The 27,964-nt window shown below is 31.7% G+C and overlaps 2 protein-coding genes across 3 annotated transcripts; one reads left to right on the top strand and one right to left on the bottom strand.

The window, feature by feature from the left end:
• The first annotated feature begins 111 nt into the window (after positions 1 to 111).
• Positions 112 to 26,196, top strand: LOC143048079 (transmembrane protein 181-like). Of its 2 annotated transcripts, none has more exons than XM_076221524.1 (14): positions 112 to 420; positions 6,110 to 6,213; positions 6,999 to 7,069; positions 7,965 to 8,055; positions 8,388 to 8,527; positions 9,705 to 9,824; positions 10,959 to 11,039; positions 14,987 to 15,086; positions 15,799 to 15,926; positions 16,840 to 16,989; positions 20,630 to 20,732; positions 23,909 to 24,133; positions 24,505 to 24,571; positions 25,493 to 26,196. In XM_076221524.1, exons 1-14 carry the CDS (start codon positions 284 to 286, stop codon positions 25,575 to 25,577), a joined length of 1,602 nt encoding a protein of 533 aa, XP_076077639.1. In that variant the 5' UTR covers positions 112 to 283; the 3' UTR covers positions 25,578 to 26,196. The 2 variants fall into 2 exon arrangements, with proteins under 2 accessions (XP_076077639.1, XP_076077640.1); XM_076221525.1 differs by lacking the exon at positions 112 to 420 and adding an exon at positions 3,407 to 3,489.
• On the bottom strand, positions 16,141 to 19,082 carry LOC143048080 (uncharacterized). The gene has a single exon (XM_076221526.1). The coding sequence runs from the start codon at positions 18,756 to 18,758 to the stop codon at positions 17,949 to 17,951; it is 810 nt and encodes a 269-aa protein (XP_076077641.1). The 5' UTR covers positions 18,759 to 19,082; the 3' UTR covers positions 16,141 to 17,948.
• Positions 26,197 to 27,964: the final 1,768 nt, after the last annotated feature.

The following is a 27,964-nucleotide window of genomic DNA, read 5'->3' as shown; positions in this document are numbered from 1 at the left end:
GAAAACAGAATGGTTATCGATTAATTCTCATGGAGATTTTCACTTCCGCTATCGTCTGTAGTCACTTAAATCGATTTTCTGCCATAAATGGAAGCCATCAACCATTATCGGTTCCAGTCATTTGTATGGAAATGAAATTAGTTATAATTCAAAAAAAATATGGACATGAAAATACATATATGGCAACGTAACTTTCTTAATTGAGATTGTTATTTTAATGTGTAACTCTTGAAAGCTGATCGTTAGCATTTCCAGGAGAGAACCGTGAGACCTTGTTGACAAAATGGATTCTTATACATATTCGTTTTCTACGCCGTCTTGGACTAACAATGCACGCGCATTTTTGTCACAATTTTCTGACATGTTTAGTGCATTTTCTAAACACATAGCACCGACATATCATCATGATCGATGTGAAAGGTGAGTAAAATACTCAATGCAATTTTTCACACAACAAAGGTTGAAACACTAACAATGCAAATTGCTTCGGCGCCATAAAATATATATGAAAAAGCACATTATAACAAAATCTGATCATGATGATGTTAAACAGCAGAAAGCCATGATTGTGACTTTTCACTGCTTTCCGATTAATCGGAGAAATGATGATGAATGGTTGCATGCCGGTCATCGATTACTCGTGGTGTCCTATAAGTAATGTCATAGAACAAAATGCTAGGAAAATAAACTGTTCTAGGATCGAAAATGATGAAGTAAATATAAATTAAGGGGATGCGTACACATGTTTTCATCATTATCCTTTTATGTTTTGATCATCTCGTTGCTTAAACTATCATCGTATATTTATTTATTTATTTATTGTTTTTATGCTTTTAGTTTGTTATTATTTTATGATTTTCAAGTGATTTGCTGACTCCCTTGTACAATGCACATAGAGGCGCTTGCCACATGAACTTTGACTCTGGATGCTCACAGATCAAATAAATTTTGCTTTCATTATACTTGCATGCTTTTTTCATTTTTATTTGATAGTATTTGCATGATGCTGCATGATTTGTTTATGTGATAGCCGGTTAAAGAGCTCACCAGAGCTCATGTTTTGTCTGTTATTGTGTATATATATGCCGACTCTAAATAAAATTTACTTACTTACTTACTTACTTATTTGTTCACCATAATTGTTCTGCCGCTAACCAAGGATTTGTATAGTAAGACTATTTTACTATACAAATCCTTGCGCTAACCTAGAAGTTTCAGTGAAAACTTTGTTATAAAAAGCCAACTTAAGAAATATGTGTGTTTCCTATTTCGCTACCTACCCCATATTTAAGCTTAGAAGCAGCCTACCTAAAAATCCTTAAAGTTTTTCTGGTCATTTTTCAACGATCTTCAATAATTAAGCACTATTACAGTCAGAATTTCTCTCCCCGGTATTCTTAACTTCATATCTGCCAACTGTCACTATTTTCGGGGGATTTCCCCCATGGAGGCTCCAAAATTGAAATTTTGAAAGAGCAATTTTGTCCATAATTTTAAACAATTTTACAATGACTGTAGGCTTGAAAAACTATGAAGAAGCCGAAAAACAACATAAAAATGTATTTGAAGGCCGCCTTGAAGGTTTTTAAGGAATATGGCAGCCATCTTGCACGCAAAACCCCCATGGACATTTTGAAAAATTGTAAAAAAAATTGTCAGTAATAAAAAAATAATTTAAAAGACATAATAAGAAATACTGTACACATATTATTTTATTTGGCCTAAATAATGTCATGATATGATATATTATCTGTTCCTGTAGGAACAAATATTCTATACCATTTATTCCGTTAGGAATATATATATATATAGGCCTATTTATTACAGTGTATATAGGCTTATATATACTACTTACTTATAGTTACTTATAGTTGATTTCCAGTACAGGATCCCTCAAGGTTCCTCTTCACCAGACTCGTAATTTAATGTGTTTCTTATACTATTTTGACCGTGACTTCCGGATATTTCTGCTCTATAGTCATTATAGTATAATTCTTCGTCTGACCAATATTTGTCTAGTCGATTTTTGAATGAATTTATCGATGGTGACTTTGTTATTTTATCTGGTAGTTTGTTCCAGGTTTTAGCAATTCTAACAGAGAAAGAGTGTTTACGGATATTAGATTGGAATCTTTGATGAACTACTTTATTGCTGTTGGTCCTACTACTACATCTTTGTTGAGAATCTTCTGCCTTTCTTAAAAATGAGCTAACTTCTTTGTCGTAGTATCCGTTCATTGTTTTGAAGGTTTCGATCATGTCTCCTCTTATTCTCCTATAGGATAATGTAGGTAAGCCTAGTTTTTTTAGTCTCTCTGGGTAGCTCATGTCTTTTAGCCCTGGTAGTTGTTTTGTTACCCTTCTTTGAACACCTTCTATTTTGTCTATATCTTTCTTCTTGTATGGGGACCAGACTGAGCTGGCATAATCTAGGTGTGTTCTAACCATGGTTTTGTATAGTGGCATGAATGTTTCTATTCCCAGGTATTTAAATGTTCTTCTAAGAACTGCGAATATGGAGTTTGCTTTGTTCACTTTTTCACTAATGTGGTTTTCGAATGTGAGTTCTGCATCAATGAGGACTCCAATATCTTTTTCCTCTTTAACTTGTGCTATAGGATGATTTAGTAGGTTATAGATTGGTGGATGGTCAGTGCTATTAGATTTCTTACTTATTTTCATATATTTACATTTTTCTGGGTGAAATTTTAGTAGCCATTTGTCACTCCAGGATTCCATCTTATTAAGATCTTCTTGTAAAATTTGTCTGTCATTTTGTGTTTTAATTATTCTGAAGATCTTAGTGTCATCTGCAAATAGGTATGCATCAGAATCTACTTGGTCTGGGAGATCATTTATATATAAAACAAATAGTAGTGGTCCTAATACTGATCCTTGGGGTATCCCAGATGTAACGTTAGCCCAGTCTGACTCTTCACCATTCACTACGACCTTTTGTTTCCTATCTTCTAAAAAGCTCGTTATCCACCCTACTATATCCTCGTGGACACCTAGATTTTTGATTTTGGCTATTAATCTTTCGTGACAGGACCTGTAATAATTATTCCAGAGAAATAATATTCCAGAACATTTTTTCCATTTGGAACTTCTGTTATGAATGGAACTTATATTTCGTGACAGGACCTAAAGACTAAGATCAGTGGCGGATCCAGAAATTTTCAGAAGTGGGGGCCCACTGACTGACCTAAGAGTGATTCCCTATATGAGCAACCATTTTTTCCCCAATTTTTTAAAAAGGGGGGCCGGGCCCCCTGGCCCCCCTAAATCCGCCTCTGAAGATAACTCAAGAACATACATATTGATATGCTGCTCCAAGGATAACTGAATACCATATGGAGAACAAAGATAAAAAAATCCGTAATTTTCAATTACGGCTTTTATTTCCTTTTTAGAATTTTTGATCTCGATCTTGTTGATGCTTGACAAACACGAATATTGACTTGCCAACATGGCACGAGAAATTGAGTCGTAAGCTAATTTCCATCCCAAAACAAACATTGCAATCATTTCCAATGTCACAGTTCAATAAGGAAACACTTATATAAAATCCAGAAATGGCGAGCAAATCTGATATCACCCATTTTGCGCAGAAGGTTCAACGTCACATACAATTTTTAGACCTCCTCACTATCAAATTTGATAAGATTAATAAGTCTGGGTAGGGAGTGGACTATGGTATTATTATCCTCTGGACTGTAACACTGTAGGTAGCATCTGAGGTAGCATTTAACTGATAGGAAGCACACTTAATAATCAACCTCTTTCTGTGTCATGTACAAATTATCATTATTATTATGTACATTAGTCCAAATAATTATGAGGTCTTGGAAGGCTATTTTTAAATATTTGCTTTGAGGCCTTGCTGCGACGTAAGGCATCAAAGAAAAAAAATATAATAGCCTTTCAAGATGTCATAATTATTTGGACTACATGTATACAGAAACAGCATCTTCAATTGATTTAATTTCCAATATAGTTAAAAAGATCTCTTTTTAGCTCACCTGGCCCGAAGGGCCAAGTGAGCTTTTCTCATCACTTGGCGTCCGGCGTCGTCCGGCGTCGTTAACTTTTACAAAAATCTTCTCCTCTGAAACTGCTGGGCCAAATTAAACCAAACTTGGCCATAATCATTATTAGGGTATCTAGTTTAAAAATTGTGTCCGGTGACCTGCCCAACCTTCCAAGATGGCCGCCATGGCTAAAAATAGAACATAGGGGTAAAATGCAGTTTTTGGCTTATAACTCAAAAACCAAAGCATTTAGAGCAAATCTGACATGGGTAAAATTGTTCATCAGGTCAAGATCTATCTGCCCTGAAATTTTCAGATGAATCGGACAACCCGTTGTTGGGCTGCTGCCCCTGAATTGGTAATTTTAAGGAAATTTTGCTGTTTTTGGTTATTATCTTGAATATTATTATAGATAAAGATAAACTGTAAACAGCAATAATGTTCAGCAAAGTAAGATTTACAAATAAGTCAACATGACCGAAATGGTCAGTTGACCCGTTTAATAGTTATTGCCCTTTATAGTCAATTTTTAACCATTTTTCGTAAATCTTAGTAATCTTGTACAAAAATCTTCTCCTCTGAAACAACTGGGCCAAATTAAACTAAACTTGGCCACAACTATCATTTGGGTATCTAGTTTAAAAAATGTGTGGCGTGACCCACCCACCTTACCAAGATGGCCGCAACAGCTTAAAATAGAACATAGGGGTAAAATGCAGTTTTTGGCTTATAACTCAAAAACCAAAGCATTTAGAGCAAATCTGACACTGTGTTAAATTGTTCATCAGGTAAAGATCTATCTACCCTGAAATTTTCAGTTGAATCGGACAACCCATTGTTGGGTTGCTGCCCCTGAATTGGTAATTATAAGGAAATTTTGCTGTTTTTGGTTATTATCTTGAATATTATTATAGATAGAGTGACTGAAATGGTCAGTTGACCCATTTAGGAGTTATTGCCCTTTATAGTCAATTTTTAACCATTTTTCGTAAATCTTAGTAATGTTTTACAAAAATCTTTTCCTCTGAAACTACTGGGCCAAGTTAATTATAGATAGAGATAATTGTAAGCAGCTAGAATATTCAGTAAATTAAGATGTACAAACACATCACCATCACCAAAACACAATTTTGTCATGAATCAATCTGCGTCCTTTGTTTAATATTCACATAGACCAAGGTGAGCGACACATGCTCTTTAGAGCCTCTAGTTTGATGTAACCATGGCAACAACCTGCATTTTTTGGATATAAAATATTGTCACTAATGTCCACTAAATCCAAAGACATGAAAGAGTAATTTCAATCCATTTGAGTGATACATTTGGCAATTTAGAAATTCAAAACAAAATATGGATCTGGAAATAAATGTACTCAGGTTCTTCCTACAAATGTATATTACACGTTTTCCGTCAGTCTTCATCAGGAGAACAATGTTACAGACAACATAACACTGAAAAAAAGAACTTTTTATTTACATTGATTTACTCCTTCCACACCACAATCAATTAGCGGTCATTGGAAGGGAGTTTCCATATTTTATGTTAAGCCATTCCTATGCAAAAAATTGAATTAGGATACCCCCTTCCTCACTGTTTTCTACCTGTGGATGTTAAGCTGTGAAAAACTGTTGAATGTAGATAGATATAGGAAGATGTGGTATGAGTGCCAATGAGACAACTCTCCATCCAAATAACAATTTATAAAAGTAAACCATTATAGGTCAAGGTACAGCCTTCAACACAGAGCCTTGGCTTACACTGAACAACAAGCTATAAAGGGCCCCAAAATTACTGTGTAAAACAATTCAAACAGGGAAAAACGAAAATGTTTTTCCCTGATGACATCAAACCTTAACTACAAAATTATGTATATGTCATTATGACATGAAATTATTGCATAAATTTTAACGTTAACAGATATAAGATTTTAAAAGTTGCAACCCAGTAAGTGACAAAGTGGAGGTTGAACTGGCGGTGTGCTTATAATTTACATGTGTTCCTTAAAATGTTCCATTCATTCTTGATTTCACAAACATACTAAGACAAAAAATAACATTCTGGTGAATTTTGTTTTATAGGTCAGTCCAGATGAGATTGTATGCATTGAACAAAAGACAATTTGTACTTGTTTTTGTTACTTTCTTCATATGTTTTGGTATTACTTTATTGATTGGAGTTGCAGGTGAGTTAATTATAATCTTCATATATTTTGGTTTCATTATATAAATTTGAGATGCAGCTAGGCTAGTCATGATAGTTGCTTTTGTAATATTCAGTCAATGTTTGCTACTGGAAGTTTAAAGCAACTTGAAGTTTTGAACTAACTCTACATATATATTATAAATTTGTGTACATCTTAACATGCATGACATGTGTATGTTCAAATTTAGGTATTTATCATCCGTTTGAAATGCATGATATTCCTCAAATTACAACAATCTTCTTAACATGCTATGTATGAATTTCAGGGGGAGAAATTTCAATGGTGAAAGGTTTAGTTGTTGAGTTTTCACCCTTCCATTTGTGTGTCCCTAAAATCTCACATTTTCATCAGCTACAAATTACACTGTAAAGCGTCTTTATATTTTGTATTTAGTTTTAATCGGTTAACCTACATCATAGTCATACATACATGTACATGTATATGGCAGAAAATTAAGAATGCTATAGTTTTGCTATTTTCTTCCAGACTGGCATGCACATGGCTGTAGTGGAAAAAAAACAGATGATGTTTTTGCTTTAATATAGATTTAAGAAGATGTGGTATGAGAGCCAATGAGACAACTCTTCATCCAATTATATGTTTATTGTAACATGCAATTGGCAGGAACAAAATTTTGAGTAATTTTGCTCTTAAAATTGCTGAAAGTCTAAATTCAGTTGTCATTTAATTATTCAAATATTTGTAGAAGATCAATTTACAGGTTTTAAACTACATCTTTTAATAGCTGACTGCTTTATATTTAGGACCACCAAATATTGAAACAGTCTCTAAGAATGGGTCATCATTTGGTCCACATAAACCTAAAGATTTGAAGGTAAATAAAGCAGTTCTAAGGTCATTTATTTATGATAGTATTTTTATGACATGACTCATATATGGGGTCATTATGGTTTCAGGTATGTGTATCCATTTGTCTGTTCTTTATCAAGAAAAATATTACAAAAATCCTGAATCCAAAAGCAAGTTCAAAAAGATAAAGTCCTTTAATAAAATCTGACAAATCAAATGCTTTTGATCAACAGAACAAGTAAAAGACAACTAAATGGTGTGGTTTTTGTGTAGTTTACAAATGTATGATCATCTTACTAAGACTTAACATATATGTAACGATACAACTATCAACAAGAGACAAATTTTAAAAATGGTAAGGGCAATGTACGACTTGAACAATTAGCAAAACACATACCACATAACCAATTTGAAACAGATAAAAGAAAAAAACTAACATAATTTTTTATGGTTTAAAAACTACATAGAACAATAAATAAAGCAGACATTACTAACAATGTTCTTTATGACATGAAAATAAAAAATAAGCCAAAAAAATAGCAGAGTGTTCTAAATAGTGAAACTGCTGTACCACAAGCCTGTTTACACTGAGGTTGTGAGTTTGAATCCCACACAGATGTTATAATCTTAATTGACTAGGATTGTCAGTTTTCCCACCTTAGGTCAGTGGTTCTCTCTTAGCACTCTGGCTTCCTCCACCAATAAAAATGACTGCTACAAAATAGCACAATAGTGTTGAAAGTGGTGTTAAACACCAATCAATCAATCAATCTAATGAATGAAGTAATGTAGAAGTTTTTATATAGTTTATCAGGTATTTGTATAAATCTTTATGTAACTAATACTTACTAAAACCTCTACATTAAAGAGTATATATAATATTTAAAATTTATTAACTTGTTTTGTTTTACATTTTATAGACAGGACCATTCATACTGAAGTCTGATCCACTGACGACATACCATCAACAACTCTGGCTTATAGCACGAATAACTACAGACTCAGAAACACGTAATATATTTTATTTCCTTTCCATTTTGTTACCTTCTGCATAGTCATCCTGGTCACATTTTAAGTTTATCAACAATTCTTTGACAATAGCTTTAATTGTTGCATAAAATGCAACAAGATTATAATCGCAATAATTTAAACTTGCATTTTGAAATTTTTTATATGAATTAAAACAGGATTTTTCTCAATATATCGCAAAATTTAAAATCGCATTTCAGTCTAAAATGACGAAATTGCAATAATCAATGCACGCGATAATTTCTGAATTTACAGTAGTTGTTTTCAAATGTTATGAATATTCTAAACACTTGTATGATAATTAAATTTTTCAGACTCGAAGTTTGAGGAGAAGTTTACAGTGAGTGTACAGATCCGTGGTATGAAAGCTGATGATGAGGGAGTCATACAGGCAGATAATCCTCAATTAAGTCCAAAGATTCATAACAGAACAAGAATTCTCAAGTGTTCAAAGGTAGTTTACAGTTTAAATATAAATTTTTTTATCTTAATACAGTCACTCAAATTACCTTTATTATAAAAAAAATGTTTTAAATAAAGGGCATCAGGAAAAAATGCCAGTTATCATTTTTTTTTTATCATGAAAACAATGTTTCAGAAACAGAGAAAATATGACAAGAAACTAATGTTAAGATGTCAGGATTACCTGTGTAACAGTTCTATCAATTTGAATAATCCAATAGGAGATATAACATAATTCTTTTAGCAAAAACACATCTCACAGTGAAAAACAAAAACATTGTCTCAATCTGTTGGGAATTCATTACTCTGCAAACATTTTACAACCAAAGTTGTGCATCTTTTGTGTTTGGTATTCTGCATTTTAATAGCAATAATGGTTTAAGTTCTTTGATTTCTATATATATATAGCTAAATGTAGCAGAGTAATGTTTTTGTTAACCAATAATAAGTAGGAATTAGGCTTCTTCAGAATCATAGGTATAAATGATTTCTCTTTTTGAAACTGACAAAGAAAAGATGAGACTTGAAAGAGAAGTGCCTCTTCCCATGTTGCAGTTACACATTTACTTGTTATTTTACCTTTTGGGGGGTAAAGATTGTATGAAATTCAATCAAAACCTTATGGTACTGTCAGACTTAATATCTAAATCTTTGAAGGTAAATCACTACTTTTGAGAAACATAAAATAAAGTCCACTGATCTCAATATTTTAAATATCCTATATATCCATGAACATTTCCGGAAATTTATCATTGAAACATATGCTCAGATATTCAAGTTACATGATGATGAACATTACATTACTTGTGCAAGGTGCAGGAATCTAATGTCTGTTCTAAAAATATCACAAGTAATCTTTCAAATTGGAGTTATCTGCCTTTGTCAAGAATTTTAGTTGAATCAGCTTCTACAATGCTTGATACAAAGCAATGTTTAATTTTACTTCCAACTGATAAATGAAAGCATTGTTTACCCTTTAGTGCTTACAAGAAGTTTGATTGTATCTTTCTTCTTACTTAAATTCTTTTTGGTTATTCTGAGTAAAGATGCGTTTGTTAGCTGTAGGTATTTACAGCTGAGATTATTATTACATATATATGTGTAAACCCACTTGCATGAGCCTTGATAGATGTTGACCCATTAATGTAAATTTGTTTATATAATTTCAGCAATGTGATGACCTGATCTTATTACATCTTGGATACTTAGATTACAACTACTATAGAATAAAAATCAATTTCTATGGATTAGAGAACACAAAGTTTGATTTTAAAGACATTGTATTTTATGTAAGTATTTTGTCAACGATTGTAGTGTTTATAATTAGAGAAATTGATTGTTAATTTTTTGCATTAGATTTTGTTGATTTCACTGGGAGAATAAGGACCTTTCCAGGAACAAAATTGGGATGGGGCAAAAGGCACTTTTTATTTAATCCAGCTATAAATGAAATTTTTACTTTAATTGTTCCTTTAATTGTTTAGGCTATCTTTCTAAAATAATCATCACCTGTTGAATTTTAATATCAGTGCCTTCTGTACCCCATTTCCTCCACATACCAGCTGCCACATACAATTAATTTTATAACAGCCTGAAGTTATAATATGTCAGTCTGTCTGTATGTCTCAAAGTTGTTTACCATTCTCAAACATTAGTTTGCCTCAACCAAATGTTATGAAGCTTATACACAATGCTTCTTACCACATAACATAGATCATGTTTGAATTTTGGTGGCAAAAATCTAGAGTTATGCCTCTTTACAATGGAAAAGTTGCTGAATTTTCTTTTCTTCTCTCTAACTTTTGTTTGTCTCAATCAAATGTTAAACTTATCAAACTTATACACAATACTTATTACCACAAAACTCAGATCAAGTACACATATGGGTAGCGTTACTTTTATCTTTCTTGAGTTATGTTCATTTATTACTTTATATGAGCTGCGCCGGATAGAAATCAACCTTATGCAAACGAAAATTAATAACTCTGTTAATCTCTTTTGGGTTGAAATAATTTTTACGGAAAGTCTGTAATTGTTCCAAAGGTAGATTTGCAGAAGAAGACAACCCTTTAAAACGGACCAAAATGCAGCTTTTATATCTTAAATTATTCCAAAATCGATCAAAGTCTTATACTTGAACCTGTGTACATCCACTTGCATAAGGTCGATTTCTATCCGACGCAGCTCCTATGATATGCAAGAGGGGGCATCATCTATGTCCCATGGACACATTTCCCATTTCTTTAAGTTCAGAACAAATATTAAAGACAACAAACTACTTTTTTTTACTAACCATGATAACCATGATAACCATGATAACCATGATTGATGTTGATTAGAATTAATTATATTATAGTGTTTGTTTGCAGTTTATTCATTTTCAGAAGATCTAGAGAATTATCATTTACGGTTTTATTTTTCAGTTTAAGACTTATAACTCATCATTCACACAGATTGAAATCTGGATTAGATTTGTGTTTTTATTCATGACATTTGTAGCAACAGTAAGTATTGTCATGTTATTGTCAACTATCAAGTTAATTTGTTAAAAAAAAGAGGGAAAAGATACTTTGGTACAATCAAATACCATAGGTCAAAATTAAAATAGTGCCATACGTCAAGAAGACAGCAGACAAATAAGACCATCAACATTCCAAAATAACTACACAGAAACAATTAGATGTAGCGTGTAAAGTCTCTTTAGTTTTGTACCACAGCAGTCAATCTGTTAAAATTTTAAAATATTTTATAACCTTATGCATTCTAGATCTGTAGCTTTTATTAGAATGATTTTAATTGCATCTCCCTTAAATTAGTGGCATTATGATTGATTTTAAGAGTGACGTCATCTCTTAATGTTATTTTATTTCATTGTTTATTTTTTTACAAAACTTGACAAGAAAATACCAGAGTGTGATACAGTACGCCCAGAGAGTTTGTAATCGCGAACTTTTATCACCGATTTCCGAGTGTAGCGGTGTGACACCGCGAATCACGGATTCTACTCCCAATTTCCTCCAAAGATTCTCTCCCAACACCGCGTGGCTGTTAATTGGTTTATTGCCCATCGGATGAACTGAAAATTAATGACGCGTGACAACATAATCGGATTAGCCAGATTTATTACCTTTGTACATTTAATCGATCTTGATTGCACCTGTGTGCTTTAAAATACGTTATTTAAATGTCCATTCATTGTCAGATAAAAGTGTGACATTTTTATTTAAAATAAGATAATTATTCTTGTATGTATATGCCCATGTCATTGTCATATTAAATAAAACGTAAAAACGTATAAAAATACGAATAAAACACTTATTTAGTATTTTCATTATAGTCCGATCAGGTCATAATTTTTGTTTTTTCAACAAAGTTTCAACAAAGATGATTTTACCACAATTAGAACCTTTTATGACCTACTCAGTGAATATCCGGTTCATTAATAGTTCAATATTATATAATTAATATCAACTGGCTTAAAACAAAATGTTGTTTTTACGGTAATTTGTCCAATCTAAATCAAACCCTAGAGTTAATTTATCGGACCAACAAGTGAACTCTGTTACTTTCAATTTATTTTGAAATGTAAAATATTATGTTTCACTACCTCGGTAGATTACCGACTTGAAATATTTGAATTTAAAAAAGAAACTGTAAAGTGACAAATAGTTTTGTATGCAATGTGGCAGCCCTATATTCATAAATACTGAGATAATTCCCCGCCCAGACACAACACAATAATCACAACCTTATTTAATTATATGAAGAAATAAAATCATGTGTTTTTTATCTGTTATGATCTGTTATTGATCTTTTATTATTTAAAATAAAATTGGATTGGCGCAATCCGTATGTTACTGCTGTTAAAAGTCCTCGGCGAAATATAAAAAGAAGTATTTCAACAATTTATACTATAGAATATTAAAATGAAATTATATCGTACAAGAAAGAAATATGTAAAAAAAAATGTGGATCGGATTTTTACGATCGACACATTTTCACAGAGGATCTCTACCAACGCCCATCAGGAACTAAACGACATGCATCCTGTTTTCATCTACCATTAATGTATAGTGTTGACTATGGAAGTATAAATAATGTCCAGGTTTATGTCCTCTGTTGACTGAGAAACGTATAAATAAAAGGCTGATGTTCGTTTATTCAGAAAAGGAATAAAATTTAGAATCCGGTTAATCAATTGTAAAAGGACCTTCTAGAGCCTCAATCTTAACGCACACAAATGTCAATCATTACATGAATTTTCCCACGGTTATCCAGAAAGGTCACCTGAGTTTACTGTTACATGATACTATTTCCCGCCAAATAAAAATCTCGTGGACAAAATTGATGTCACTATTTTTAGCATTCAATATTGTGAGCGAAGTCAAGTTCAAGTTCAACCACGCACTGTTCCACGCACTGTTGATCACTGAGATGCGTGTCGTCTTCCCACGGCAATTAATTGTTTTAAAAATATTTAAAGATAACTGTTCTAAATACAACACAAAGGTTTACATTCATTGTGCGTAAATGAATAGGTAAACGGACAGAAAGTCACAGGACAAAAAGTCACAGGACATAAAGTCACAAATTTGATAGGACAAAAAGTCACGGGACAAAAAGTCACAAATAATTTTTTGACAATTGTTGGAATATATAAGAGAAATATCTTGAAATATTTACTTTTTAATACATATATTCATATTAAAGTTCATGGAATTTATCATTTTACTTGAAAAATGAAGATTTATTTTATTTTAATCATGCAAAGGACATATTTCTTGGCACCATGAAGCCATTTGAGTGCCAATCTACTTTGACATTTTGTTTTCTTAACAATTATTTGATCATCTTTGATATTTTTTTGATAAATTTTGCTTACAAAGTTGGTTAACATATAATACATCAAGAAAAATACAAAAATATTTTTGTAAAATAAAGCATTTTTTATTCAAAGAAAATAATCAGAAAAAATGAATTGTGACTTTTTGTCCTGTGACTTTTTGTCCGTGACTTTTTGTCTGTGACTTTTTGTCCTGTGACTTTCTGTCCTACATTCAATGAATATTATGCAACGACGAGTTGATGCAGCTATAGAAGTATTCCTGTTGTAGCCGAAATGTATTATATCCTAAAGTAATGCTAATCGTGAAGAGAAAATGCCGTAGACTTATTAAGCATAACGAATGGTGAATAGTATTTTCTTTTTTACTTGCATATACAAGTTTTAAGACGCGTAATTTTCTTTAAACTCACTGCTCACATTTTATACCTTCAGCGTTAGTTTCCGTTTATTTTCACGCAAGTATGTCTCTTTTCGTAAGTTATATCAATTACCGATAAATAAAAAACGAGGTCATAATCAAGTATAGATTTTTTTTTATAAAACTTTAATGCAATTGAAAGCATTAACAACAACGTTTTGGATTTTAAAACTTTTATTTTGTAATCGTAAAATGGAAATGGCGTAGAATTATTAGCATAACAGATAAGGAATAATATTTTCTTTTTTACTTGTAGTATAAAAAACTTTGAGACGTGTAATTTTTCTTTAAACTGCCCTCATTTATTCAGCGTTAGTCTCCGTTTATTGTTGCACAATTATATCTCTTTCAGTAAATTAAATATTTATTTACTGATAAAAAAACGGAAGTCAAAATCAAATATAGTTGTTTAAAAACTTGATTAAAATGTACAGAGTAATTGAAAGAATTAACAACAACGTTTTGCTTTTTATTTTAACCTTTCATTTGTTTCAAGCAATCAGATATAACCTGATAATCAATAGACAGGAAATACAATTGTTTAATTACATTAGAAATCTCACATACCTTGACTGTCGCGTGCCGGCATAGATCAGACGGATTAGGGCAATTAATTACCTGGTGTCACACCGCGTCACACCAGACTGGGAGAGATGTCGCTAATACAATAAACAAAAGGTAGCGGATTTACGCGGAAGTCGGAGGGAATACTCCCAAATTTCTCCGAGAATTTTGGGAGGGATGTCGGAGTTTCCTGGTGTTACACCAGGAAAAATATCGGAGTATGGAGTTTGGGATTACAAACTCCTTGGGCGTACTGTAAATTTGTTATACCTTTCACTACTGACCCACTGCAGATCTACAGAGGGTTAGTAAAATCCATAGAGGATTCAGCCTTCAATTTGACTAGCCCTCTATGGACCAGTAGCTGGTCAGTAGCAAACCATATAACTTTTAACTTATAATATGTTTACCCCTTATAAATTATGTAATTTTAATTGAATGCAAGTTATATTTGCTTTGTTCTTGTGGTACCAAAAAAATAATCTAAAAGCTTTTGCATTCCTAACAGTTATACTTAAAACATATTTATAAAATGAAAGAGACTATTTTTTCTTCTCTGACACCTGCCTTTCTTTAATGCTTTGTTGTGTTTCAGTTTATAGTAAATGTATGTACCTTTTCAGTGTGTATTTGGTCATTCTTTGAGGAAGTTTACTATACGAGATTGGTCAATAGAACAAAGATGGATGTCTTTACTACTACCTCTACTGTTATTGTATAATGGTAAGCTGTGTGTCATACCTCAGTTCCCAAGGAGTTTTACTCCCTCTATGTGTCTGTCTGTTTGTGATAAATTACTATTGTAGTCAGGACTATAAGTCATAGCATGTTTAAAAAAAACTGAAATTTCTCTTTACCAGTCACAACATTTAAAACTTAAATAATTGATAATCGTTAATTTGTATTTCTACAAATGTTTATTTTGTACATGTATGTGTTTCAATTGATATTACATACATAAAAGGGACAAATACAAGTACTATTGAAGAAATGGCAATAAAAAATACATGTATAAGATAAAAGTCTACCAAACACAACAATGATTTAAATATTGAACCAAGAGATGCAACACTCTCTTGAATGTCCAACTAAAAGCAGGATTGTTGCTTGATACCTCTAAAGAATTCTCAAATTACTGAAAAAAAAGAAGTGATAAGAAAATAGTTCACTTCAAAATTGAGAGTGAACATCATTCAGGCAAGCTTTATGTAAAAATCAAATGATACAGTATAGTCCAAAGGGAAATAAGTAGAGCAGGTTTTTTTTAAAATTCTTTATCATGATGATTTTTTTTGGTGAAAATGTTTGATGCTCCTTGTATTTAAATGTTTTATTTTTTAGATCCAATATTTCCGCTGACATTCCTAGTGAACAGTTGGGTTCCTGGAATGTTTGATGAATTTCTTTGTTGCATTTTAAATGTTTTATTTTTCAGATCCAATATTTCCGCTGACATTCCTAGTAAACAGTTGGGTACCTGGTATGTTTGATGCCTTGTTCCAAGCCTCTTTCTTATGTGGTCTCTTATTATTCTGGTTGTGTTTATATCATGGTGTCAGACAGGTAAATTTTGTTGATACAGTGTAAATTGTGTTATCCGACACACTGGGGGACCAGAAAAAATGACGGATTAAGCAGGGTGTCTGAAAAATCAGGGTTTTTCTGCAAGAACAGGCATACTTTGGGATCATGAAAATGCCTTAGTTAAAGCAAGATGTTGGAATACGTCAGGTTACACTGTGTAATCTTAATGACAAAAAAGACAATAGGTTGATGATTATGATGTAAAGTAGTTTATTTCAGTAAAATGGTTAAAAAATCATTGAATATTTCAAGATATAAACAATTTTATTCTTCTCTCCATATATTACACAATAAAGAGCATTAACATAAAAGTATTCTTTTGAAGTGTTGAAACGATATTTGCATTAAGCAATACAAATGATTCTAAGAATATATTTCATATTCCTTGAAAAAAAAAAAACTTTGCTGTCTTGAATGAAGATTATTATAGTTGAGTATACATGCTGTCTTGTATGAAGATTATTATAGTTGAGTATACACTTTGTATTTATATAATTTAAAAAATCTATCCTATAAGCACTGTCCATAATCTCTAAAAAAAAAAAGTCTAAAATTATATTGAACTCAGCTTTGCTTTGATTCTTATCCTTTTAGAAAGTGACCACCCTCCCTCAGCCCAAACTACATGTGGTTGTGGGTTAATACATCCCACACACCTCTCATCACAGATGTATCTTAAGAAAATATGCTATAGTCAGATAATTTTGTACATGTATCCCAATCATCCTTTAATATGATTTAAACACAATAATGAAATATAAATCAGACGATATCCCATCTTTTGTATGTTGATAAATCTTAATACAGTCAAAAACTGAAGAAAGTTTTTAAGTATGCTTACAGTCTACATACTGATGTTTCATTTTTAATTGTTGTATGGTTTTATTTTCAGACTGACAGAAGATTTGTGAAGTTCTACATCCCAAAGTTGTTTATAGTAGGACTGATCTGGATTTCTGCAGTAACTTTATCCTCCTGGCAAGAGTATAATGAAATACAAGATCCTACATATTATTACAGACTAGATACTACTAATTTTATGGTATGTAATTGCTCCTTCTCATAGTGTTGTTTATTTCTCAACATTCAATTTCATTAACTAATATTTTAGGTAAATAAGGACACTTGTTGTTTCAATTATGTGAGATACTAACAAACAGGAAACTACCAAAAAATATTTCTTGGATTATTGATTCAAATTTAAAAAATAAATGGTAGAGGAAATTAGCCTTAAAGACTTATTTGATTATGAATTGATGTGGCTACATATTTTCATCTAATGGGTTTTCGTGCTAGTAAGAATGCATTGTGACATCACCATTTTCACTAAAAAAGCATGCATAGTACAAATTCATATGATGTACAAAAACAATGGCTACAATCATAGGTTTTGAAAATGGAACCAAAAGGAATGTCTAATATTCTGATGCTTTAGTGCATTTATAAGTGTATTAAAATAGGTCAAATGTTAATCAAAACAATAGTTCCCACGTATAGCTGCAACTTTGTCAACAAGTAAAATATTTGGGTAGTTTTAGTAATAAACGAAAGCTTGGGGACTGGAGTTCACTGTTGAACCCTTGTTCAAATAGTATTTTGAATATTAAAAATTATAATAGAAGGGCACATTTGCCCTGTTGTTCAGATCAGAAGTACCTGTTTTTGTGCTACCAAACTTCTCAGAATCAGTGTGCTCTAGTATGTAATTAAAGGTATGTTGAACTTTTCATCACAAGTCAGGATAAGGTTTAATTTTGACATGAAATGGCTGCCACTTTATTTAAACTTAAGACAAATTAGCCATTAATACTTGAAATTGCAGAATTAAACATAGAAAGCAATGGGCTATGTATTATTGGTTTTATTCCTTCATTTCATAATTGATAAATCCTTTTTGTCCTTGAATGTCTTTTTATGAAATTAATAAATTGCAAAAATATCAAAATGTAAAATGAGGTTGACTGTTAGAAATCTTAAATACTACAACTTGTTTGCTAGCAGTTAAATTTTAAATCCTGAGAAAACAGAAGATGGTATACTACCATACCATGATCCATATACATAATCCCCCTGTGATCCAACAGCTTTAATCCATGCCTCTTGTCCTTTGGTCATTTTAACAATTACACGAATGGATCCTGACAAAGCATCATCAGTTGACTCATTGTCTACTACATTACTAGCTATTGGTGTTCCATCAACCACTAGAGCACTGGTAAAATCTTGTTTTGCATTAGACAGTGTAGTCCAGGAGAATGTGTATACCCCATCTTCTTTACACGTAAACTTTCCTGTGGTACCATCGTAAGCACTACCAATGTTCAGTCGTACAACATCAAATATAACTATTGTGTTTTGTTTTAAGTTTGTCTTGGTAGAAGACAAATGGGAGAAGAATGCATAGTTCAATTTATTCTTTTGTTCGAATTTCTGTTTGAATTCTTCCATTTTGACTTCAAAGCTTGCTTTACTTTTTTCATCTCTGACTTCAAATAATGTCAACATTTCTTCACTCTTGTTTTTTATGAGCAGTTCCATCTTTTCTGTTTTGTTTTCTATCATTTGTTTCATTATGTTTTCCATTGCTATCTTCACACCTTTTTCAATCTCCTGTTCAATGTATGCCTTTAAATACTTATTCATTTTAGACACATCCAAGTCAGCTTTTAAGGAAGCTTTCATATTGTCCATTATTGGCATAGATATAACACTACCACAGTGTTCTCCATCACAGGAGTCAGATTCGGATAAGGATAAGACAGTGTCCACTAGAATGACATGAATGATAAAAGTCGCTAATAATCCTTTCATTCTGAACTGTTTCAATATACTACTGACTGAATATTTGAAAATAATGACTGACTTTTGTTTAATTAAAATTAAATACAATGTGTTCACACAGCTGTACTATTCACTTTAAATATTAAAGTATTATATGTCTGCCAATTGCAAAGCAGATACTTTATATTAGTTAAAAATAAGTCCCTTTCAATGTGACATCAAAGTGGATTGTTTTTGTATAACACTTACTCAAAGTGTCTGAGAACTTTCATGAGTTGTAGTTACATATTATACTTTATAATATTTAATGGACTCTTTGGTACAAGTATAATTTCCTTGCAACAAAAAACTTTGAATCATTTAGTTTAAGCACATACACTTAAACAACAATTTTGGTACCAGAGTGTATAAGAAGTCAATACTTAAAGGAATGGTAACCTCATGACAATATATACTGTATGATAAGGATCAAGTGAAGCGCATGTGACTGGTACAAAATCCTATCTTCTGTAGTACTTATCAAGTACCACATTCTTTCAGAATTAATATTCTTCTTCATAAAACCTTTTTAAAATCTCCATACATGTATAAGGTCACTGATTGATATTTTAAGAAGATTTTCGGAAGAAGAATATTAGTAGTGATAAACCGATCTTTATTTTTATCACTATAGTCTTTAACTTTAAATTCTTTGATTCTACAATGGAAAGAGGGTCAATAGTACATACTGATTTTAGGGATACTTTATGGCTAAACGAACTAGTTAATGTAACATGAACCGTCCACAAATATATTGCAGTTTTCAATCCATCCAAATTTCTATGTCATATTTTACTATTTTATAGTATAAAGAGAAGAAAAAATGTATTGCCTTGTCGGTCAAAAGACATTAAGTGTTCTAAAATCAAGATGATAAATAACAAAGACGTCACATTTCTGCATGCATTCAACATTAAGCCAACAGAAAAAAATACTATTCTATTTTTTCTTTTTGTTTAATGCTGTGGTAATCAATTAAAACAACACAGAATTTAAAAAAAATCATCAAATATAGTTTTTTCAACAGCAGATATCACATTCAGTTTCTGATATTTCAACAGATTAGATTATGGAAAATTGATGAAACAAGGAGATATGGTATACTTGTTCATGAGATAGTTACTGAGCAGCACACTTAAATTTGAATTATCTGAAGTGATGATTCTTAACATCAGAAGTGCTTGTACATTAATATAATGTTTGACCTTGACCATACAGGATTTCAACTAATTCTGTTTCAAGATGAGAATTTTTATTCGCCCACCTATGTTTCAATAGTAGCTTTCATGTTTACACCTTTTAGAAATAAATCAGACTTCAAAAAGGGGGGTTTCAAATGACCTTGAATACTCTTGAGGGTCTTGCACAGTCGGTTTAAATCAGATGATTAAGATCTACATCCAATATGGTCCTCAGTAGATACTGCTTTTTTTAAAGAAATTATTTTTCTAAAATCTCTATCTTTTTCTTGTTTTGTGTGATACTTGAGATGTTTTCTTATGTATGGGGATGTGGTTTACATGCCCATGGGACAGAAACCCATCAACACAGCAAAGTAATGCTTCTTGACATCAGAAGTGTTTGTACATTATGATAAGTGCTTGTATAAATGATTATGTGTGACTTGAACTACACACAAGTGATTTATTACCATAAATTGGTATTGTGCAAGGCTTACGATACTTGTGTCTATATTAAGATGAGGTATTATTGTTAATAGTTGTCTTTCCCTAGATAAAGCATGGAGGACAGATGGCAAAATACCACTACTCACATTTTTTCATAAAAGTTTTATGCTATTGCCTATTTCAGTCTAATATTGTATATACATGTAGTTCTACTATATCTTTTTTTATTTTCAGGGTTTTAAAATATTTTTCTTCATTGTTGGAGGCCTGTATCTTCTGTACCTAGGGTATTTGTTAATCAGAGCATATGCAGAGCTGAGATCTATGCCATATTTTGGTAAGAGCATGAACAAGTTTATTTTCAGGATTTTATGAAACAATAATGTAAAGTTTTTCTACAATATTAAACAGTGGCGGATCCAGAACTTTTCATAAGGGGGGCCCGCTGACTGACCTAAGGGGGGCCTGCTCCAGTCATGCTTCAATGATTCCCTATATAATCAACCAAATTTTTCCCACGAAAGGGGGGGCCCTGGATCCGCCTATGTTAAAAGTAAAATTATGTGTGTTACTAAGTGTTAGAGAATGCATATATGGTGTTTAATATTGCAGTTTCTTTGAAGTATCAATACTCACAAAATATTTTACAGTTTTATTATCTTGCCTAGGCCTGCTGCCGTTATTACAGTGTTAGAGATTGGTGTGACAGCCAGGATGTGGCTACAAGGGAATATGATAAAAAAAAAAATATTTCAGAAAATTTAAGAGCTAATCAATCCAGACATATTTTGAATATATATATTTAACTCATGACTTTATTTTCTGCAATGCCTCATGTAGTTGGACCTCAAAATTATAAAAAAAATCATTATATTGACTTGTGTTCTATTGAGATTTCATAAAATGAATTTCAAATTAATCAACTAGGCTGTCAATTGACTGTTTCAGAATCTTAGTAGTTATTGGTTCATGGGTAACTTCATTGCTGGTTCACCAAAATGAAAATAACATCATTGACTGTATATCCATTGTGTATGATCAAGTTTACATTCAAAACTTTTTGGTATTCTATAACATTATATCAGACCATATCAACTCCCTACTACTAAATCCAGACCTACAAAGTACAAAAAAAAGGACAAACAACATAGAATAAAAACACATGGTCCAGAAACATGTAGCATAGCTAGCTTGCTACAGACACTGTAAAATAAGTGAATGCTTTTATACGACCGCAAAAATTGAAATATTTTTGGTCGTATATTGGTATTACGTTGGCGTCGTCGTCTGCGTCGTCCGAATACTTTTAGTTGCATTTTCTTGGTTTTCGCACTATAACTTTAGTTTAAGTATATTGAAAGCTATGAAATTTTGAAACAAGGTTTATGACCACAAAAGGAAGGTTGGGATTGATTTTGGGAGTTTTGGTTCCAACAGTTTAGGAATTAGGGTCCAAAAAAGGGCTGAAATAAGCATTATTCTTGGTTTTCGCACAATAACTTTAGTACATGTGTATAAGTAAATAGAAATCAATGAAATTTAAACACAAGGTTAATGACCACAAAAGGAAGGTTGGGATTGATTTTGGGAGTTGAGGTCCCAACAGTTTAGGAATTAGAGGCCAAACCCAAATAAGCATTATTCTTGGTTTTCCTACCATAACTTTAGTACAGTATAAGTAAATAGAAATCTATGAAATTTAAACACAAGGTTTATGACCATAAAAGGAAGGTTGGGTTTGATTTTGGGAGTTTTGGTCCCAACAGTTTAGAATAACCCTTTCCTCCATTGAATTTTGTTTTTTGCATACTTGATTTGTTTAATGAAATGCTGAAAATATACTTAAAAGTATTAAGGCATTGCTAAAAACAACTATTTCAACATTATGGAGGAAGGGGATAAGGGGCCCAAAGGGTCCAAAATTGAACTTTGTTTGATTTCATTAAAAATTGAATAATTGGGGTTCTTTGATATGCCGAATCTAACTGTGCATGTAGATTCTTAATTTTTGGTCCCATTTTCAAATTGGTCTACAAAGGGTCCAAAATTAAACTTAGTTTGATTTTAACAAAAATTGAATCCTTGGGGTTCTTTGATATGCTGAATCTAAAAATGTACTTAGATTTTTGATTATTGGCCCAGTTTTCAAGTTGGTCCAAATCGGGGTCCAAAATTAAACTTTGTTTGATTTCATAAAAAAATTGAATAATTGGGGTTCTTTGATATGCCAAATCTAACTGTGTATGTAGATTCTTAATTTTTGGTCCCATTTTAAATTGGTCTACAAAGGGTCCAAAATTAAACTTAGTTTGATTTTAACAAAAATTGAATCCTTGGGGTTCTTTGATATGCTGAATCTAAAAATGTACTTAGATTTTTGATTATTGGCCCAGTTTTCAAGTTGGTCCAAATCGGGGTCCAAAATTAAACTTTGTTTGATATCATAAAAAATTGAATAATTGGGGTTGTTTGATATGCCAAATCTAACTGTGTATGTAGATTCTTAATTTTTGGTCCCGTTTTCAAATTGGTCTACATTAAAGTCCAAAGGGTCCAAAATTAAACTAAGTTTGATTTTAACAAAAATTGAATTCTTGGGCTTTTTTGATATGCTGAATCTAAACATGTACTTAGATTTTTGATTATGGGCCCAGTTTTCAAGTTGGTTCAAATCAGGATCCAAAATTATTATATTAAGTATTGTGCAATAGCAAGAAATTTTCAATTGCATAGTATTCAGCAATAGCAAGAAATCTTCAATTGCACAGTATTGTGCAATAGCAAGAAATTTTCAATTGCACAGTATTGCGCAATAGCAAGAAATATCTAATTGCACAATATTGTGCAATAGCAAGAAATTTTCAATTGGAGTTATCTTTCTTTGTCCAGAATAGTAGTTAAATCAACTTAAATCATTGTTTTATACAATATACAATGTATATTCACTTTTACTACCAACTGATAAATTAAAACAATCTTTACCATTCAGTGATAACAAGCACTTTATTTTACATTTTAATATTTTATGATGTATTTAAATGAGTAGTTATTGTTGCAAACTCCATTAGAAATTTGAATTGAGATCAGTTTTGGAAAAAGGGAAAGGGGGATGTGAAAAAAAAAATGGGGGGGGGGGGGGGGTTTAAATTTTTCTCATTTCAGATTTCATAAATAAAAAGAAAATTTCTTCAAACATTTTTTTGAGAGGATTAATATTCAACAGCATAGTGAATTGCTCAAAGGCAAAAAAAATATTTTAAGTTCATTAGACCACATTCATTCTGTGTCAGAAACCTATGCTGTGTCAACTATTTAATCACAATCCAAATTTAGAGCTGAATCCAGCTTGAATGTTGTGTCCATACTTGCCCCAACCGTTCAGGGTTCAACCTCTGTGGTCGTATAAAGCTGCGCCCTGTGGAGCATCTGGTTATACAATAAGCTTTTGTTCCGGTAACTGACTTTATATCTGTGTTTCTACATTCGTTTTCACTAAAATTGTTTTAATTTCAGATTTGAGGTTAAAGTTCATGACGTTTTTGATGTTAATTGTGTTGACAATCAGTATTACAATAACAGTGATGAGATATGGTGCTGCAGCTTTACAAGATAATTTTGTAGCAGAATTGTCCACGAACTACAAAAATTCAGCAGAATTTGTTGCCATTTATGGTCTGCTCAATTTCTATATGTACACAATGGCATTTGTGTATTCGCCTTCCAAAAATGCTATATATGGTAAGCATATTCAGAGTATGAAACAAATATGTTGTTTCCTTTCTTTATACATCTTTTCTATGTCAATCTTTTTGATATTTTAACTCAATAATATTAACAGGACCACAGAAACATTATATAAAATAGTGGGAAAAAATTGAGGTGCAAATTATCTTCCCTTATTTATCAGAATTAACATGTAGCTCAAATAAGCAATACTAGAATCATTTGTTAGTCTGACATTTTGAGAGCTAAAAAAAAATCTGTCTGTGTTTAAAAAAAATAATGCTCATGATCAATAATTCATGGTTTTTGAATGAAGAATAAAATAGTACCCTAGTCCAAAATATTGCATTTAAATTTTTGACGATAACAATACTTTTCTTTCACAGAGAGTAATTTTAAAGATAATCCTGGAATGAGTATGTTAAATGACTCAGATGAAGATGTGCATTATGGGTAGGTTTTATAATTAGTTTATGATTAGTGAAAAGGTTGAAGCTATGATGCCTAACTATTTTTACAGACATTTTGAAATCTGTTATGGTATAGAAATCTCTTCTTTTAAATTTGGTTTTGATACAGAAATTCTCAATTCTGTAGAATGCTTCATTTTGTGAGATAAAGCTGACTTACAAAAAGACAGCATTAACATGATTAATGGAATTTGTATACAAAACAAACATTGATTTGGTCATAAGCTGAAATATTGACTTGCAGAAAAATTGGTAACAATATTGTTTTACCTGTAATGACAGTTGCAGTATCTGCCGGCTGTGTATACTACTGTTGGTACTCGTTGGTAGTTGGTACCCTATGGATCAGTGATCAAGGTTAAAGTTACGTGATAAGGTCAATTTCTCAGATACTATAAGCAGTAGGTCCACTATATGTGGTGTATGGAATAATTGTAAGGGTTGCATGTTAGTCTGGCAGGTTTCACCTGACCTCAACCTCATTTTCATGGTACATTGGACAGTGTTAAGTTTTTGTTTTTCAGTCTGACTATTAATTACTATAAGCAGTTGGTGTATAGAATAATTGTAATGTGTAAATATCTTTCTGACAGACTTTATATGACTTCAATCACATTGTCATTTGTATAAATTATAAACATAAAGTTTATGTGATACTTGAAGTAAAATCTTCATATTTATGACTTTCAACATAAAATCAATGGTCAGTAAAGCAGGAGAGACATTTCAGCGTTTGCACTCTTGAAGTACTTTATTTGAGGATTTGGTTTTAACTTGGTGAACTAGTATATGAATTCAAATTAACAAGACTGCAATGCGATTTAAGTAATAAAGATAAAGAACAACTACAGTTTGCTATAGTAGATAAATTATTTTGACAAACTCATTTCAACATCTATTCTAGGTCAGATCAAGAAGAAACAACACTGACAACAAGTCGACATGTCAGTCGTTATCATGACAGTGATGAAGAAATATTCCGACGGTGAAAATGGTGACACTGAAGCATTATGGGACAGTAGATCTGATCTGTGGTCAAGGGTACTCGTAGAGACCATTTTGGATGGGAATGTGATAAAAGATGGCATTTATTAGTAGTGCAATATAGATTACTTATATTATTATGATTTTACATTGAATGTTAAACAAGTTTTCAGTCAACATGACAATGGTTTTATTACAGTGAAGACCAGTTATATCTCAAAGTAAAACTGCCAAAAAGTCGTCAGATTGAAATTGTTTGTTTGTTATAATTTGTTGTTAAATGTTATATTTAAAGTTTGATAGTAATGGGGCTGGTCCTGAATTAATGTATATAGTGGTCAAATAACACTTCTTTTACAGTTTGAGGGTTGGTAATTATGTTTTAAAGATAGCTTGAACAATCATAGGAAAAAGTCAATTTAGATTTTATGCATGGCTGGGTTAAATGGAAAGTGTCTTCTGACCCCTTAAACATTTATTTCTGGAACAGGCATAACAAGTATTAAAGCAAAAAGAAGTTTAAATATTTTTTAGACTTTATATTTATGCTTCATGAGCAAGAAATGTTTATGTAGCTATGAAATATTTTATATAATGTCTGTGAAGCCATTTTGAAAAAAGGAGATATATTGAAAAAAGATGAATCTGGTTTATATAAAAATTCCAGCTATACATAATTATATATACCACATAATTTTCTTGATATATTCATAAAATTTGAATGACCTTTTGTACCATAAAGGGTGAAGAAGATTAACAAATAAAGTATTAGATAACCAAAGGTAAAATGTTTTCCAATTTGAAATTATTTTTTTATTTTCTTCACTCTGTGTGGCACCTATAGCTACATAGTCAAAGGAGTAGGTTCAGTAAGACCCCTTTTTGGCCCCAAAATATAGCAGTTTTGCAAAATTGCTAAATGTGAACTTTTAGTTATTTTTTGGAAGGTATAATGCCTCTGCTACATAAATATGGGTTTATTTGGGCATTACAATGCACATATATTGGGTACTTGCATCATTAATTCATGCTAAATTACTGAAATCTTCACAATTTCAGCATTTTAGTTAAATTTTAAACGGTTTCCGTCTTAAATGAAAGTGGCCGCATTCGTGTTCATTCTTGATATTGAAATGTAAGTTGTGTTTAATGATAATACATAACATATATAAAGGTCAAGGATGAACACGGATGCGGCCACTTTCATTTTTGACAAAAACCATATGAAAAGTGACAGTTTTTGGAATATTTGATAGATTTTTTATATTTAAGCTTGAATCGGAGCGTTTTTAATAAGTGAATCAGTTAAAATCTTTCACAAAAAATAATTGAATCAATTGAAATAGACATTTAAGTGTTTAGAAAGTGTCCAAAATCTTTCGTCAGATCAACTTGAAATTTGAGGCCAAAACCGGCCCTTACCGGACCTACTCCTTTGACTTGGAATATGATCTGTCCTTTAAAAGGGCCCTTGACCTAGTTAAATATTCAAAACAGAGAATTGGATCAGTTTAGAACTGTAATGGTTCGATTAAAAAAAAATTGAACCCCCTCTGGTATGCTTCTACACAATTTTATTTACAATTTGTATTGATCTAATTTTGCTTTACTGGCTTGTGAGCAGCTTTAAGATACAACATGCTTTATACAGATAATATGTTTTGCTTTCTTTGTTGAAACTGTATTTAAAAAAAATCAGTTTTAAATTATTAATGATTAAATCCAATATCCACAGTCTGAATTTCTACAATTAAAACTTTTATCAAATTCTTTGTATATGTGTACGTACATACTGGGAATTTTATATTTTCACATTTAAAGCATTCCATCTGGGCGTTCTTTTTAGATATATGCAGAATTAAAAATATAACATGATGTAATTCATTTTAATGATAAATGATAGATAAATACATATTATATAATAAAGAGACCATAAATATCAATAAGTACATTCTCAGGTTAAAGTTTTAGCTAAAGTAGTTAACCACTTGTATGAGGGGGGATAGAAGGGGTCCTGATCCCGAAATCCTGGGCTTAAAAACACGAAATCCCGAAATCCCGGGCTTAAAAACATGAAATCCCGAGGTCCCGAAATTCGAAAAAAAGAATTCCCGGATCCCGAAAGGATCAATCCCGAAATCCCGAGTTTTAAAACACCCGATCCCGGAGTCCCGATAAAGGTCCTATCCCCCCTCTTGTATTTGTCAAGTAGAAAAATCAACTGCAGGATAAAATTATAAAAAAGTTAAATATATATTTAAATGAATAACTCATTGGAATTTGTGCATCAAGTTATCTGTTCTGACTATTAATACTAAGAACAATTTTGAAAATTACTGGTCTTTCATATGTTTTAATTATAAAAATAATAGTTGTGTACTCAAAGCTAGTC

Source organism: Mytilus galloprovincialis, chromosome 10, assembly GCF_965363235.1.
Source record: "Mytilus galloprovincialis chromosome 10, xbMytGall1.hap1.1, whole genome shotgun sequence".
NCBI classification, from domain to species: domain Eukaryota; kingdom Metazoa; phylum Mollusca; class Bivalvia; order Mytilida; family Mytilidae; genus Mytilus; species Mytilus galloprovincialis.
This window is presented reverse-complemented; position numbering and strand designations above follow the sequence as displayed.